The sequence below is a fragment of the Gobius niger genome (assembly GCF_951799975.1).
Source record: "Gobius niger genome assembly, chromosome: 5".
Classification (NCBI taxonomy): domain Eukaryota; kingdom Metazoa; phylum Chordata; class Actinopteri; order Gobiiformes; family Gobiidae; genus Gobius; species Gobius niger.
Window position 1 is genome coordinate 19,687,018 of NC_136856.1, and position 16,460 is coordinate 19,703,477.

The 16,460-nt window shown below is 43.4% G+C and overlaps 2 protein-coding genes across 3 annotated transcripts; one reads left to right on the forward strand and one right to left on the reverse strand.

The window, feature by feature from the left end:
* Positions 1-96: 96 nt before the first annotated feature.
* Positions 97-10,854, reverse strand: LOC306963021 (uncharacterized protein). Its single transcript, XM_079556453.1, has 4 exons — positions 10,587-10,854; positions 4,115-4,322; positions 3,010-3,198; positions 97-2,935 (listed from the first exon to the last, which is right to left on the reverse strand). The coding sequence occupies exons 1-4, from the start codon at positions 10,776-10,778 to the stop codon at positions 519-521; spliced, it is 3,006 nt and encodes a 1,001-aa protein (XP_079412579.1). The 5' UTR covers positions 10,779-10,854; the 3' UTR covers positions 97-518.
* Positions 10,855-11,176: 322 nt separating this feature from the next.
* Positions 11,177-14,818, forward strand: map1lc3cl (microtubule-associated protein 1 light chain 3 gamma, like). 2 transcript variants are annotated; one of them, XM_079556458.1, is made up of 5 exons: positions 11,177-11,286; positions 13,647-13,827; positions 13,907-13,962; positions 14,031-14,137; positions 14,249-14,818. In XM_079556458.1, the coding sequence occupies exons 2-5, from the start codon at positions 13,770-13,772 to the stop codon at positions 14,436-14,438; spliced, it is 411 nt and encodes a 136-aa protein (XP_079412584.1). In that variant the 5' UTR covers positions 11,177-11,286; positions 13,647-13,769; the 3' UTR covers positions 14,439-14,818. The 2 variants fall into 2 exon arrangements, with proteins under 2 accessions (XP_079412584.1, XP_079412583.1); XM_079556457.1 differs by lacking the exon at positions 11,177-11,286 and having other exon boundaries at positions 13,418-13,827.
* The last annotated feature ends 1,642 nt before the right edge of the window (positions 14,819-16,460 follow it).

Here is a 16,460-nt window from a genome sequence, read left to right on the forward strand (position 1 = left end):
CAGAATTTGACAACGTAGATTAAATACATTTTTATTTTTGACTTTGTATTTGTTAGTCATAGTACAACACATTACCTCATCATATTGCAGTAGTTTCACATCTTGAATGTCCTGAGCACAATATCAAGTTAAAGCGTGTTTGCTAGGTTTTGGTCATTGTCTGGCCAATATGATTGTACTCCAAAGGCAGAATTGCCATTTAAAGAGAAATTACATTGTCATATCCACTACTGTACAGGAGATGCATGCAACATGAGTATTCATTTAAATACAATTAATCTTCTATGATAAAGCTGTATGGAAAGGGCAATATAATCCATGATTGTTAAATTGATCATTTACATGAAAAAAAACGATTTAGTGTTCAGTTACTTTGGTAACAGTTTGGGGCAAAGACTATTATGCTGGAGAATAACAAAATATTACTGTGAGGAAGTGACAATTTATATAAACGGAGCAGCTTTTTTCACCCCTAGGTGTTAAATATGAAACAATGTCCACTACTCATATTACAAATATTACTTTTTCGATGGCTTCCGCTTAAGACTCAGGGACCTCATGGAGCCAAAAACTCTCTTCCCCAAATCTCTGAGTGAACGGGAGCGTTGTAGTGTTCTTCTGGGAGGGGATGGGGAGAATGAAGGAGAGGACAGTGGAGACATGGACTGGAAGCTGCCCTCGAGGCTGTCTGAGCGCGACAGGTTGAAGAGGCTGGCAGTGGAGGACAGGCGCTTATCCTCCTCCCTTTTTCTCAGCAGTCTCACCCCTTCATCTTTCCTCATTGCTCCCTGGCCCACATCAAAAGACGACACCCAATGTGCCCGCTTCATGGGCTCATTATGGTGCCGAGTCACAAGCAGACCCTGGGACTCGCTCCTAAAGAGGGCTCTTCGAGAAAGCCTAATGCTTGAGCTAAGCCTTTCTCCATCATCTTTGCCTTCTCTCTTTGAAAACATGGGGGAATATCCTCCTTTTGGATCATTATTCCAAAACAATGTCTTGTCCTGTTCCCTCCTGTAGCTTCCGCCAGTATTTCTCCTCCATCCAAACCCATACTCGGCTCTGTCCATCTCCTCCCGCTCACTTTCAGAGTCTTTTCCGAACAGACGCCCCTCAAATCGACTCCATACTTTGGTGGAGCTCCTCTTAGGCGTTTGAGCTCCTCTTTCCATTTCCTTTTCCTCAGTCCAGCCGGTGCTGTGGTCCTCTCTTTTGGCGTGGCTGCTGACTGTGGCTGCCCTGATGAGTTTGTGCGAGGCATGCTTCCCTCTGTAAAGTCCCTGGCCTTCACCTCTTTTCCATCCTCCTCCTCCACTCTGCCGAAGTGACCCTCCTCTAGGCGGAATGCCACAATGATCCACAGCAGAGCTCCTTGTGTTTGTCCGGGGTAGGGAACATTGAAAGGGAGCATCCCGACGAAAAACAGACAAAGGAGTGGCACCCATGGGAGAGGGCTGTAGTGGATAAGGAGGAGATCTGGCCCTTGGGGTTGCCCGGGTGGCAGGAGAGGATGCAGTGGAAGAGGGGAGTTCATGCGTGTAGTAATGTGGGGGATAGTGTGGAGCAGGCATGTAATTGGATTGGTAAGGATGTACGGGGCTGCTGGTGTGTGAGAGAGGAGGCGTCAGGCTGTTCTGAGACTGCGGTGAATGTGTGACACTTAGAGACAACTGAATGGGTTTCTGCGGAGTTGATTCCTTTGTGGAATCAAGAGCTTGGTCCGTTTGAGTCATCAGACGGTGTTTACCATGGCCCCTCATGTCATCTGGTGCATCCACATCAAAGCAATCAATATCCAGCTCAACACCTTGCTCCATCAGTCCCACTACCGCATCTCTGGACAGCCCAGAGAGGCGCGAAATCTCCTCCACCATGGGGAAGCCCTCGTCTGGCTTTGGACTGGACTCTTGATTGTAGCTGTTTCGGTGAGAGCCAGGAGCAGATCCTGATCTGGACCCGTGCACGGACAGTTGCTCTGGGACACTGCTGCTCCAGTCCAGGGATCGACAAAAATGACTGGAACCAAACGGGGGTGCTACCTCCAGAGAGCTGCGATGGCTCAAGCTGGTTGGACAGGTGGATATACGAGGGCGAGGTCTCAGTGCTGGAGCAGGTGTGGAGGAGGACAGAGATGAAGTGGAGGGAGGGGGGGCAGTAGTGAACTCGCTTCTCAGTGCTCCACAGCTTCCCGATTTAGGGGTGTCCGCAAAACTGGAATTCAAACCCGGAGTGAGGTTAAAGTTTACATTAAGATGCAAGTTTATGCTCAAATCCTCTCCCGTGGCTGAGGGGAGGTTGCCCAGATTGATTGAGTTTCTTGTTGCTTTTTTCCCTGTGGTGCTTAGGCTCACTCGGGCTGAGTTCCCCAGCAGGGACTTACAGGGCGTGATGCTGCCCCCTTGAGGTGTGCTTCGACTCTCAAAGGCTGAAAGAGACTGAGTGGACCCGTGGCTTTTTCCTGGTGTACAAAATACTCTAAAAGGGACTGAACCAAATGAACTCAGGTCAGTAGTGGATGCAGTGACACGAGTGTGGTATTGCCGGGCCAGTCTATTGATGTACTGCTCTAGCTGGGTGAAGGAAATGGGGTTTGGTTGCATAAGGTCAGGTTGGGCAGTGTCGCTGGTGGTTTGAGGGGTCTCTTCAGTTTGGGGAGCCTCAGCAATAGGAATAGCTTGGGCATCTTCCTCCTGGGTGGTGAAAAGAGGACTTTGAAGAGCCACAGCGTGCAGAGGGCTGGGGTAAGTGTACACTTCTTTGGTCCTTCGTGACACCAGGTCTGCACAGTAGTGAGGGTCCAATTGAGATTTGGGATCAATCAGAACAAATGATGATGGCGAGAGCAGTCCAAGGAGGGAAGGGATTATGGAGTCGCTGAGTCCTGAACAGAGGTCGGACAAAAAGCAGAGCCCAGTGGCTTCCAGGTCAGTTGGTGCTATGAAAGAAAACAATAAAAATCATTGTTTGATTGCATGCTTGTGCCTATTTAGTGTCTTGAACAAAACTCACCCGAAGTCAGCGTCTCCTCTGCCTCGATCTGCTGCACTGCTCCATCTGTCCACAAGAGGCCAGCACTGTTGGGCAGGGGACACTGATCCCACAGCTTCTGGGGTCGGGCTGGTACTTGTCCTTGAGCCACTTCACTGGACACAGAGTAGCAAGAGTCCGACAGAGAGCTGCCACTCACCGAGTAAAACCCTGAGAGAACATAATAGAGGACAATAATACCAGAAAAATCAAATAAGTTTGATGTTTGAATGCAAATGTGTAATTACTCCTCACCACTCATAAACCTTTAGATTTATTTATAACAGTGTGTTCCATTGGCAATGAGACCTGTCACAACAACATATGTATGTATGTGCATATTTAATTTCTTAAGTCTGGCAAACATTCTATCAAACAGAAGAATGAGGGGAAATATGGATATTCACAAACAAATTGGACACAACGGGCAACTTTTGAGAAACGGCAGTTGCTGCTTAGGAACTTTTTATTTTTTGACAATGTTATTTTTCCCCAAGAAATTTAGACTTAATGCCATTAAATAACTATTTACTGCTTTTTATTGGTATTTAAGGCTTTCAATTGTGGCATAATTCATATAATGACTAAATTTTTGATGCTCTGCGGTATTGTTCATCTGTCATTTAATGAACGATGAGTCATTAGTGCTTAATTTGATCCCCCATTCAGGCAAATATTTGATCTGATATAATGTGTGTAATGAGAGTGCTCCGGTAACAGTTTTGGCCTGTTCCCCCAGCGTCAATGTTGCAATTATTGTGACCGTCCTTTTGGCAATTATTCTAAGAGTTCAGTCTTGTAGCTGCTATTCTAAGACATTTAACCCCATTTGTTTGCAAAGTATGAGTCTGCATTAGACAGGCTGCATTGTAAAAGAGTTTGGCAAGGTTGAGATTAGTGTGAGCTATATGCACCCGAGCCAAGTCCCAGAGAGTGTGAGCAAACAGGAGTTTGAAAAGACTTTGGTAAATGTTTAATAGGACTCTTCTCTTACACAACACCAAGGTGTCAACACATGCTGGCCATTGTACTGTTGAGAGCCATGACGACAAGCTGTTTTATATAGTAGGTCCAGTGTGGTCTTTACCTGAACTAGGCCTGGAGTCACAGTCCAGATGGCCCGTGTTAACAGGGTCAGGTGTTGGGGGAGAGAGCAGGTCAGAGGCAGCATCCCAGGACAAAGTAGACCAGCGTGAGTGACCCCCACGGCTCGCAGAAGTGTGGACTGTCCCATCTGTACAGTCCTCAGGGCTGCTCTGTTCAGGTAATGCTGTGATATCTGGTGGAGATGCATCCTGGAAAACAAAACCAAAATGAACCTTTAACATGTACAGGAATAAATCTTAATGATAAAAACTTTAATGAAAAATATAAAGCCTAGTTCAAAGCCAGGGACTGACTAAACCCGTGACTGCAACATGAAATATAGTTACATTACAGCAACAAAATGCCATCTTCACATATGTTTTCTCATTTGTAACACGTACTCCAAAGAAATGAGCCAAAGAATTGACATTACGATTGCAAGATGTGTTTCTCTGTACTATCATGTTAAGCAGTTAGCGCTCATGCTTTACAGATAGAAGGTCTATGTGGAGTTTGCATGTTTTTCCCATGTCTGCGTCTGTTTCCTCCGGGTGCTCCGGTTTCCCCTACCACTAAAAACATGCACGCGTACAAAATGAATGAGTGTGTTTGCCAGTGTGAGTGAGTGGTGGTGGTCAGAGGGGCTGATGTCAGGGCAGCTGTGGTTACAATCGTAGCTGTCCACCACAGAGTATGGCGTGAATGAATAATGACTACCACAGGCTAGTAAAGTATAAGTGAGAGCCATTATTATTGTAAGTATAATTTTCAGTATAATTGTGCTATAATACGTTGACGGTGGTTCAGAAAGATCCACTATTTGAGTACCAGTGCACTTTGACAATCATGCAGCATTTATTCATCAGAGAAGGTGGTAACTGTCCATATTGTAAACTAGCACATGTGAACCACGCATTTAGGTTAGCAAAGTGCCTCCATTTCGGAGATTAACTGATCAAGGATGGAGCGCAACCCCCTTTCCAATTATCTCCAAATCTGCAGGACGGCAGCCAAGAGCCCCCTGCATTAGGCTGATCGGGCCAGGACAACAGCAGCACTGTGAGTGGCACTGATCAATCCTCTTGTTACTGAGAAAACAATACAGGTAGTGAGTCACCGCTGGGGCGACAGGAGAGGGAGGGTGGGGGAGATAAAGGGAGAGGACAGATGACGCAACAAAGAGCAGTCCGTAGCAGCAGAAGGGTCGGGGGGATGCATTCTGATGGGATAGGCCCAGAGACGGAAGATGTTCGAGAAAACAGGACTGGCAAATATATTTACGGATTGTTTGACATTGCATGTGTACATACAGAAGTAATAACATGCCGTTTAAAATGGCACTCTATCAATCAACCAATCATTCAATTTTTCTGTTAATTAGTTTGCAAAATAACTTCAGGTCTTCAGCTGTTCGTATGGGTGTTTTTCTAGCCACCTTTTAAAGCCTGTCTTTGTATGATTCATGTATCGAGGGTCTGCTGGTGACGTTAAAGCATAGCAACAGAAACCGAATTAGTGTGAATTCCACAATGTTATCATCTGAAATAAAAGTGCACATCCTCTATAAAATAATTACAACGTATAGAAGGATTTATTACGAGTGTCAAAACCAGTGACAGTAGGTCAGTGGTTGTGTCAAACATTTTTCCTGTCGTAACACTGATAAAACTTTGTAAAACTTGTGACCCATCACTGTATTCGCTGCCCACATTCCTTCGCATCCATTAGCTGTTGTTTCCTCCACTGAACTGTCAATCTGAAGTTGAGTTGCGGATGAGTGGGTGTCCGAAACAGGAGAAATGGGACAAAGAAGGAGTGAGTCATGTAGCAAATAAAATTGAAAACTGTGGGAGAGAGGGAGGGGTGCTGATCGTCAGTCGGGTGGGTGGTTGCCGGGTGAGCGAGAAGGGCATCCAACAAGACTCAAGCACCCCCACACTCCTTTAAAACTCCCCTGTTGGTCAAATAATGCCCCCTCCCTCTTCTATATATCCCTCAAGCCTGCCACCCCCTACTCACCATAGCTACAGCGGCTGGCTCGAACTCTCGCTCGCTTCTCCACCCACACAGACACGCTGCATTTCTACAGAGTATTTAAAACATTCAGACTCATTTGGTGGAGTCTTGCCTGATGATTATGATCTTTTTTGGGATCTAACCAAATAAGTACTATGTAGTTCTGCTTCCTACTCGAGTTGATCAGTATTGGAATTAGCCATTTAGTTGTGTGTTGTAAAGAGACTTGGAGGTTTGTGTGACAAGAACCAAGGCATTGAAATGTTTCTTGGTTACAAAAATTATATTTTCAAATTTATTCATTCATTCAAATTAATTGAAATTGCTAATTGCTAATATCCTTCCTAAATGCAGTCTTACTATATATGTAAAACCTGCTCAAATCAGATTTAACCAGCAGTTCCCTTTATGCCTTGATACTCTGAGTACCTCTCCAATTATTATTGAGAAACTTATCAGCTAAATTCTGGCAATAATAAGGGTGTTGTGGTCAAACTAGGGCTGAACGATAATGAAGTAGCTTCCGATATGCGATACTGCTGTGCAATATCGTGATAACGATATTATAGAGACATTTCACTAAACAATTTCAACATGATATGTTCCATTATAATGAAACACAAATCGTAAGTAACTAGTTTCTTTAGAAAACACGACATCAGGACAACAAGACTAAAATTGAACTAAATTAGTGAACTAAAACTGAACTTTTACACATCACATTCTGTTCGTTGTTTGTTTTTGGCTGAGTTTGAAATGAAGACTTTAGTGATATATTGTGGATTCTTGCGATACGGATACTGCATCACCTCATATCACGATAAAATACTCTCAGAATCAAACCTCTTACTCCAAGACATGATCATAAGTAATCAATGACTAAGCGCTCCCTGATAAGTGTTAGCAAACACACTAAAGATTTATAAATAGCAAATCTAATCACAAAAACTACAATAGTTTTCCAAAATGATTCAGCAACAGCCCTATCCAAAATGATGGTTAAAAATAAATCAAACTCATCATACTCTAATTTTCTAACAAAAATATTGAATGAGTGAATACCTGATCTGTAAAGCGCTATGCTGTTCTGCTATCACCCACTCAACAAGAGACATGTATCCTTGCTCTCTGGCTCATGTGGTATAATGTTACACAGTTCAAAATCAAATCATAGGAGACTGACGGGCAAGCGGAGGGGGTTTGCCCACTGTGAAACATGATACGAGTCCATTCGAGAGTGCAACTGCAGCCCCGTCGGCACAATATGTAGAAAATGTACTGGTTGATTGGATAATAATGTTAGCTTGTTCACAGTGGCAGCCATACACCTACTCCAAACCACTGTATTATATGATTAGCACAAGACAAATTGCAGTGTGTTGTTGAGCAAAGTGTTGAGGCCGAATAACTTGTCAGAATAGTGTAGGACGAAGCCGGCTGCACAAAGGAGAACACTTGTTCACACACCATTTATTGTTCATGAATTATGTATGGCGTATCAAAACAGACGGCTCAACATCTCACATTCAGGTGGGTTACAGTAAAATGGAGGAATCCGAGCTAAAGGAAAGATCTTCGGGAGGAGGCACGCACATTTACTTGAGATATAACTGCACAGGGGTTTGGGTTTTTCAATTTTTTTCGATCACAGTTTAGGTTTTAAAATCAAGATTCAGTTCACAGTGTACATTTGAACACAGACAAGGCTGAAATAAGAACAGTTAAACTAATACAAAATCACATGCATTTCATAACACGATTGTATTAGTCTAAATTCTAAATCTATAAAGTCTAAATCTAAATAAAAAGCAGGTATTATAAAAACAGCCAATGAAGGCATGGTATTTTGATTATTCTATTGGATTATCTTTGATTGGATTGTGTTTAAGGTGAGTCAAAAGTCTTAAATATTTTAATTAAATATGGAAAGCGGACACCCAATACTTTATTACAAAGTATTTGCGTCAAATGTGTGCAATGCCAGTACATCAATGTTCTGGTGCACGGCTCCCACGGCTCCCACACATTTCCGCAGCCAGCAGGGTTTTTTAGTTTGTTTGTTTTGTTATTTTTAGAAAATAAAAAAATAAGAACCAGATGAGGCCACACTGCATAACAAAGCATGGAAAAAGATTAAAATCTAAACATTTATTTCCTCATGGAGCGTTTTTTGTTGTTGTTACAAAACAATAATAATCTTTTCTGTCAGTAAACCTCTATCTGTGTTCCTGAATTTGCCACCAGCTCATATCCATGGAAAGGTTGTTGCTTTACTTTGACACAAAGTAATCAACGTGCAATTGAAATACATTAGGTCCTCTTCTACATGTACAATTTTGATAACCTATGGTAAAAGCAACAGCTGCAAATAAGGAGCACCTTTGATATGGCATATTTGTTTATTAATTAGTGTTTGAGTTAATGTATAATGAAATAGAAAACATTGGATTTGCAAAATGGCTAATATGAAAGTGGTGACTTTCAGAGAAGTATTTCAGAAATGAAAAGAAATTCAGCGCAAGCGTTAGTACACCCTGATCATCATTAATTCAAGTTAATGCTGCATCTTGTACCTATGTTTATCATACAAGTTTTCTTCCTATTCCAAACTAACATATTCTCAGTAGCAACAGAGACGCAGATGCAGTCACTGCCGCTCCGTTGGAGTAAATGTCGTGTATGTTTGAGTTGGCGGTGGCAGCACTGCCTCTCTGTCAGCTCCCTTCAGAGGTGAGAATGAGAGATACAGGCCAGGACCACAGGATATCATGGCGCCGCGGGGGGTGCACAGTGGAGATAGGTGGGTGGTGATATTATGTGCCGCACTTCCATACTTGTGGTCTTGTCAGATGGCAGTGTAAATTTGGTCTCAACTAGAAGAATATCAATCCAATTTGAACTTTTCTTCCTAAGTGTGGGTGATGCAAGTTAGAACTTTGAAAGTACTTTTGCAGTAGCATAATAAGACATTGCATATCTTACAGACGCAAGAGCAATGCCTAACTCTTGCAAAGAGCCAAGGTGCCTAAAGTGCTTTACATTGGAATATGCAACATTGTGTGATGGTAAACTACTGCTGTAGTCACATCCGGCATGGGGAAAACTGACAGAAACATGGCTGCCATGGCCTCTCTGACCAACACCAATCACACACAAAACATACAGTATTCATATACCCAGATGGGTGAAGTGTGTTGCCCAAAGAAACACTGACTGTGTGCACAGGTTTCTGCTTAAGCAAGGCCGGTGAGCGAGGAAATCAAGTTTCCTGTCACAACAGAGCTACCAAAACTAAAATTAAAATAATTCTTCAAATAAAATGAAGACATCTCGCACACACTGCGTGTGTTGCATATTAGATTATTTCTTGTCCCAAAGAAGTCTGTGTGAATGGTAGTTATTTCTGTAAAACTAGGCCATCTGCACAGTGCAAAGATGCAATTAGTGTTAATTATTCCTAACTGGCGTCTCGTGATGAGGGAGACGGAGCAGGGCTGATTGTGGTATTCCCTACACACAGGCAGTTTACACATCAAATTCTGTGTAAAGACTGTTTTGGAAATAGTTGTGTTAATCAGAATCTTGTGTTTGTGGCTGATACTACAACACAGAATAATGATTGGGTCGAATGACCAAAGGTACATTTTTTTTAACCTTTATTTAACCAGGAAAGTCCCACTGAGATTAAGAATCTCTTTTACAGGGGAGTCCTGGCCGCAGAGGAGAATCTATAGTACACATATTTTGTGGTAGGGGAAACCGGAGTACCTGGAGGAAACCTACAGACACAGGGAGAACATGCAAACTCCACACAGAAAGACCCCGTCCAGGTGGGAATCGAACCCGGGACCTTCTAGCTGTGAGGCACACGTGCTAACTGCTGCACCGCCCTAAGATTGACTGGATTTACTCTCACAGAACAGTTTGACGATGACACATTATGACTGAAGAGGAGCATGGCCCAGCGTCCCTACTTCAGGATGTACCTGCGCACATCCTGTCCTCCTGTATTACATGTCAACCTACATTCTCTACATTCTCACACAAAAAGAGCTGCTGTATCAGTTTCAGGGCAACACTGGAAAAAGAGAGGGTGGGTTATGTGTGGGAGAGTTCACACATGCTATCCTTTGGGATTATCATAGAGGGCAAGTTTAAAGAGGTTGTTCCGCACAGACACACTGACTAACAGAATGTGATATGAATGGCCTGATGAGACCACGGCCAAAGCACACAGTGAGTGTTCTGCTATTAATACCTGGTTGTAGCACCTCTGTGCCCTTGAGCAGGGCACTGAGCCAGCAGACCCCTCTCAGAAGGGTCACCCCTATGCTCTTGCCCGTGTGTGTTCGGATGCTCTGGCATCAGGCAGTAGATGTGCGCGCTGAGGAGCTGAGGGGCTTGTTCGCGGAACTCACATAAATATTTAATGCTGATCGTGTATGGCTCTCACTGACCTGTTGCCGACGGGATGTCGCACAGCTCTGCTCTTGGGGTCCTCTCTTGTACAGGGCTGCATCCACGAGCTCCAGCTGCTTGCACCTGAGCAGTTCCAGCTCCAAGACTCCCGCCAGCGTCGCTTTAAGGCGCTCTCCAATGCGTCCGCGCTCTGTGCCCGTCCACAGCGAGTTCACACAGCGCCCAGTCATTCTGCTGTTCACACTGACCACAGTCACTACTGATGTGTCCAACAGACTACGCTCCAGTGGCCGAGAGGGCAGCACGAGCCCGGCCACGGTGGAAGCAAGAAAGAAGAAGGCTCACCATGACTGTGCCATGCAGCTACCGCATCGACTCACAAACTGTTGTGAATGGTCGTTATGGAAAAATAAGACATCCAGCGGTTCCCTCTGGCCTCTGATTGATTATATTACTAAGCAGTCTGTGACGGGAACATCAATGAAGATATCCTTGTGCGTGTTCTGTGCTGGTGTGATCAAAGCGTCCTGAATGAAACAATGCCAGTAGAATGTGCGAGGTTGGTAGCGTTGCATGTGGAGCAGAGGAGCAGGGCAGGCAGCGAGAGGAGGAGCCGCTGCACCAAAGCTGTCATCTCATTGGTCCGAGAAGTTTTTCGAATGGACTATAACACATACCACTGTTAAAACTGTGTAATACCGCCATTCAAATCAACTGTGGATGCCATTTATCCTGATGGTAAGATGTAGGCCTTCTCACGTTTAGCCAGCTCAATGTATCACAGGAGGCCGTACATGTAAAGGCTTATCTGATCTTATGTTATATCTGACTATGTGGCAAATATTGACGCAAAATGTAGCCAATATAGGCTGACAGTTTAGGCCCATTAGGCTTTTGGGGCGCACTCTTTCTGTGCTTAAGAATAGCGGGATATTTTTGTGACTCTATGGAGAATATAATCTGTTTAAGCATAACTGTTTCTGTCTGTCCAGGGAATGGGATGTGCTTGTGACAGGTGCAAGGCATGTCATTGCCTGGCCTACCTCCGTGAACCACCAGAGGGGGATCTCTGCCTTCAACTCCCTGTCAAAAGTACATGTATTCAAGTATGTGTACTCGAGAAACGAATGAAGTATCTGTGCTCGAGTAAAAAAGTTGACGTTCCACAGTAAGTAAATCTTTCAGTGGCAAAAACTTCATGTTGACTCATAAAATAGATGTAGTTTGTGTTTCATGTACATTATTCTTCTGGAGAATAAATTTGGTATATTTATTCTTCAAATTTGGTGTATTTTTCTGGCATTTCCTTGGATTTACACAATTTTCATGTTTTGTTTCTCACAATTTATATTGGTCACTATTTTTGGGTCCTGGGAGCTTTAGGGTTTTGCGCAGTATCTTTGCTGTTCCTACAACTGCACATTTCTGGACAGAGATGTGGATTTCCTGGGATCTGCTGGAGCCACTCCTCCAGTTTGGGGGTTTGGGGGTCACTGCCCCGAGTGCCCCAACGACCACGGGCACCACTGATGCCTTCACCCTCCAGGTTTTCTCCAGCTCTTCTCTGAGCCCCTGGTATTTATCTAGTTTCTCGTGTTCCTTTTTCCTGATGTTGAAGTCGCTTGGTTTTGCTATGTCGATCACAACGGCTTTCCTCTGCTCTTTGTCCACCACCACAATGTCCGGTTGGTTGGCCATTACCATTCTGTCCGTCTGTATCTGGAAGTCCCACAGGATCTTGGCTCGGTCATTCTCGACCACCTTTGGAGGTGTTTCCCACTTTGACCTTGGGGTTTCCAGCCCATATTCTGCACAGATGTTCCTGTACACTATACCAGCCACTTGGTTATGGGGTTCCATGTAAGCTTTCCCTGCCAGCATCTTACACCCTGCAGTTATGTGCTGGATCGTCTCATTGGCCTCTTTCTAAACTTAGGAATATGGTCTCACGTAATGATTTGGAGCTTATCATCCATGCATTTGTGTCTTCACGTTTAGACTACTGTAACGGTTTGTTTTCATGTCTTAACAAGAAGGAGCTCTCTCGACTGCAATTAGTGCAAAACTCTGCAGCGACAATTCTGACCCGCACAAACAGGAGGACCCACATATCCCCTATTTTAAAACAGCGTCATTGGCTGCCAGTGTCTTTTAGGATCATGTTTAAAGTTCTGGTTCTAGCCTTCAGAGCCGTGCATGGTCAGGATCCTTCTTATATCAGTGCTCTGGTCCAGCCTTTACACCCCTGCGCGGGCTCTGAGGTCTGTGGATCAGAATCTGCTAAAGGTTCCACGTACGAGTTTTCGCACTAGAGGTGACCGATCCTTCCAGGCTGTTGCTCCCAGGCTCTGGAATGATCTTCCACCCTCTTTGCGCTCTATTGACTCTGTTGATTCTTTCTAAAGCGAACTTAAGACACATTTATTTGTTCAAGCTTTTAATTAGCTACTTTTGGGCTGCTATGATTTCTGTGTTGTTTTGACCCCCTTTTTTTGTATGTAATTTCTGCTTTTACTGTGTTGTGAAGCACTTTGTGGCCTTTGCCTGTGAAAGGTGCTATATAAATAAAGATTACTTACTCTTTGCACAGTCTACACCTGGGGTCTTGTCTGGTGTGATAGATCTGGGCCCTCTATTGCTCTGGTGCTCAAGGCCTGCTCCTGTGCAGCCATGATGAGCCTCTGTGCTGTCCTTCAGTCCAGCTAGACATTAAAACTGACTCACACAAAGAACCGTACGGAGTAAAGTGAATATATGGTGGTTACATGTTCTTCTAGTCTAGCAGCTGCTCTGAACTTGAAAATGATTTATGCCATATGTTCCTTTGCATATTGGCTGCCCTCCTTTCACTCAGCGCACATTTCCTTTCTACTGTTGTGGACGTGTATGTGACCACTACAGCAGTAATGTCACAAGTGGATGAGAGGATGCCTTCAGCAGATAGCTGAGGCCTGTAAATCTGGTTCAAACCGGATAAAGAAGGCCAAAGAACAGGCACAAGACCTTCCACACTCTTCACAGGGACAAGGAGTGAGCTTTTGTTTGTTGGTGTCACATTTCGACTCCTCCCTCCTCTCCTATAAAACTGTGTTCCTCAGGGCAGCTCAGTGGGGTTTGCTAACTTCCACCCGAGGGGACTTTTGTCAGCCTGGGTAAGACCAACGCCACCTCCATCACTACCGGTCTAGTCAAACCACCCAAAAAAAAAAGAAGAAGCAAAAATGGCACCTTTTGAGAAATCCATGGAGATGATGCCTTTCAAGCAAAGAAAATGCCTTGGTGAGTGACCCAATCCAAAACTTTTTAACTTTAAATTGTTGATTTTTTTCCTCACTGCAAACAATATTCTCTTCTGCAGCTACAAGAAAAGATGAAGTTTGCAATATCCGGACTAAATTCCCAAACAAGTTACCTGTAGGTACATTTTACTGTGTTTTTGATTAATGCATATTGGGCTGGTCACCTTATACTCTTATCTACAGGTAATTGTTGAGCGTTATATTCGTGAAAAATCTCTCCCTCTTTTGGACAAGACAAAGTTCCTGGTTCCCTTTGAGTTCACGTTGGGTCAGTTCCTCTGTCTACTCAGGTATGCAAGTCTATTTGTTTGGTACCCCCACACCATCTCCCATCTTGCTGTGAAATATGCATTTTTCTTATTATAAGCTGTGAGTCACCGCCTGTCTCATTTTATTCCTAGAAATAAAATAGATCTGGAGGCGACGCAGGCCCTGTTTCTGTTGGTGGCAGAGAAGAGCATGTCCTCTATGTCGTCAAGCATGGGGGAGATTTACTCTCTCTACAGCGATCTGGACGGGTTCCTTTACATCACCTACGCCTCACAAGAAGTCTTTGGTGCACCTCAGACGCCTGAGCGGCCGCCGTGTTGACTGAATTCTCCTCACAAAAAACACTGTGAACTGGCACAATCTTGGACAGACCAAGCTGTGAATGCTTCTGTCCCGGTCGAAAGCTCTAATGCATGCGAGCCAACTCCCTCCGCTACTTCAAGAGAATCTCCTTTTGATAGACGTACGGCTATGTCACTGTCGAAGTGGACTCTTTACGTGAGGATCTGACGGGCAGATTTGAGAAATGGGTCTGTACAGAGTAAGCAAAGCTCCAAAAATGCTGCCTGATAGTCAACCAGTGTAAAAACAGTTGATATCCAATATAACTGTAACAGTGTTCGAAGCACTTACTGTGGTTGTCCTGATTCCTCATGTTCCCTTCAAAATGTGAAATGAAATCATTGCTACACGAGACTGGCAGGTCTCACTGCTCAGTTCCTTCTCCACAAATAAATGATTTTCATTTTAATTCATGGCTTGTCTATTTGTACACACAGCACATTTTTCTAAAAAGAAAAAACAAAGACGAAAACAAATAAAAACAAAACAAACAAAAGACAAAAACAAATATTATTCTTCAAGTTAAAACACTAAGTTTGAGCAGTTACTGGACACGTACATTGCTCCCATTGCAGTTTGTGTGTCCACTTTTCAGAAAGCTGTGGCCAAATATTTAGCAATTGTATCTAACAATGTTATACTAATTATATAAAATATAACTAGGGCAATAGACACAAAGGTGCTTTATTTCTCACCCTCACCTCAAAAAGGCCACTCTCACTAATGAATGTGTTACATAAGTTGACCCAATCCATTTAGTGTTATGGACAGTGTGTCAGAGGCTCAGGTTAAGAACCCTTTAGTCTTGGCCTGTAGAAACAAGACCTAAATAGATACCCCAAAAAAGCAGAAGGGGAAAATAAGGAAGACATAATAAAGTAAAAAACATACACTTCCTGACTGGAAGAAAAAAGGAAGTAATGCAAAGAGGAGTGTGTGCAGTCCATTAGGGATAACACCTCATGTGCCTCTCACTTCACACCACTGTGAGCGTTTCTGCAGCTCTGTGCTAATGCATCATTATAGAACAAGAGGGGTCCTAAAGGCGGCTGCCACATGTAAATGAGGCTACTCTGTACATTTGCCACACATAGCATTCTTAGGTTCCATATCCACTGCACTTTGCTGGATGTACAGAAATGTAAACTGTTTATCAATATTCGGAAGAACAGCCCAGTAGCCTCCCTGTCTAATAACTGCTCCAGCTGCTGTTATACTTTTCTACATTTTGAATGCTTTGTTATTGAAATCGAAGACATTATGAATTAACTGATTGACATATTGACTGAGTTAAATACCATAAATTAAATTTAATTTTAGTGTGTTTGTTTGTTTGTCTGTTTTTGTTGTTACCCCCTGTATGGCTGTATGTTCTGAATCTTTGAGAGAATCTGTCAAGTCCTGTCTCATTGGTGACTATCTAGGACAGATGACTGTCCGTCATGTATTTTGGTTGGATTGTCCCACCCAAACCAGGTCAACCACTTTTCTTCTGTTTACAAAAAGATATTTACATATGACTCACTTGTTTCCGCAAAGATTGGCATCAGTACACACTATCAAGAATGAGCAAGATTTATAATGTAGAATAAACATATTATAGGTCTTAAATTGTTCAGTATAAGACACTATTAAAAACACTATTAATTAAAACTATTATTTTCAGTAGAAATAAACCCAAAAAAAGCATTTAAGCCTTGATATAGATGTTCGTGTCGGCTATTTGCGTTAACAAAAAGATTAAATCTAAATTTCTAAAATGTAGATTTGAAGCACTGTGACTAAAGGCCCACACACGGCATGAGTGTATAGTGTAAAGGAGACCATAGGGCCATCCTTTTTCATTAACCCTATTGTCTTTTGTTTCCAACCCCATGATGATGAGCTCCCAGTGAGTTACCGACAGAAAGTCTCATCAGAAGCTGCGTGACGCTAAAGAGCCAGAAGCATTGTGTTTATATCGAAAAGGTGATGAGCAATTGAGCATAATTGTCACCATGA

Bases quoted from the DNA above. Each gene is read 5' to 3' on its own strand.
- LOC306963021 (XM_079556453.1), bottom strand. From the start codon at position 10,778: ATGACTGGGCGCTGTGTGAACTCGCTGTGGACGGGCACAGAGCGCGGA. The intron at 4,323-10,586 runs GTCAGTGAGAGC...TTTGTTTTCCAG, and splicing joins CGACATCCCGTCGGCAACAG to GATGCATCTCCACCAGATAT. The intron at 3,199-4,114 runs GTAAAGACCACA...ATGTTCTCTCAG, and splicing joins TGACTCCAGGCCTAGTTCAG to GGTTTTACTCGGTGAGTGGC.
- map1lc3cl (XM_079556458.1), top strand. From the start codon at position 13,770: ATGGCACCTTTTGAGAAATCCATGGAGATGATGCCTTTCAAGCAAAGA. The intron at 13,828-13,906 runs GTGAGTGACCCA...TCTCTTCTGCAG, and splicing joins CAAGCAAAGAAAATGCCTTG to CTACAAGAAAAGATGAAGTT. The intron at 13,963-14,030 runs GTAGGTACATTT...TCTTATCTACAG, and splicing joins AATTCCCAAACAAGTTACCT to GTAATTGTTGAGCGTTATAT.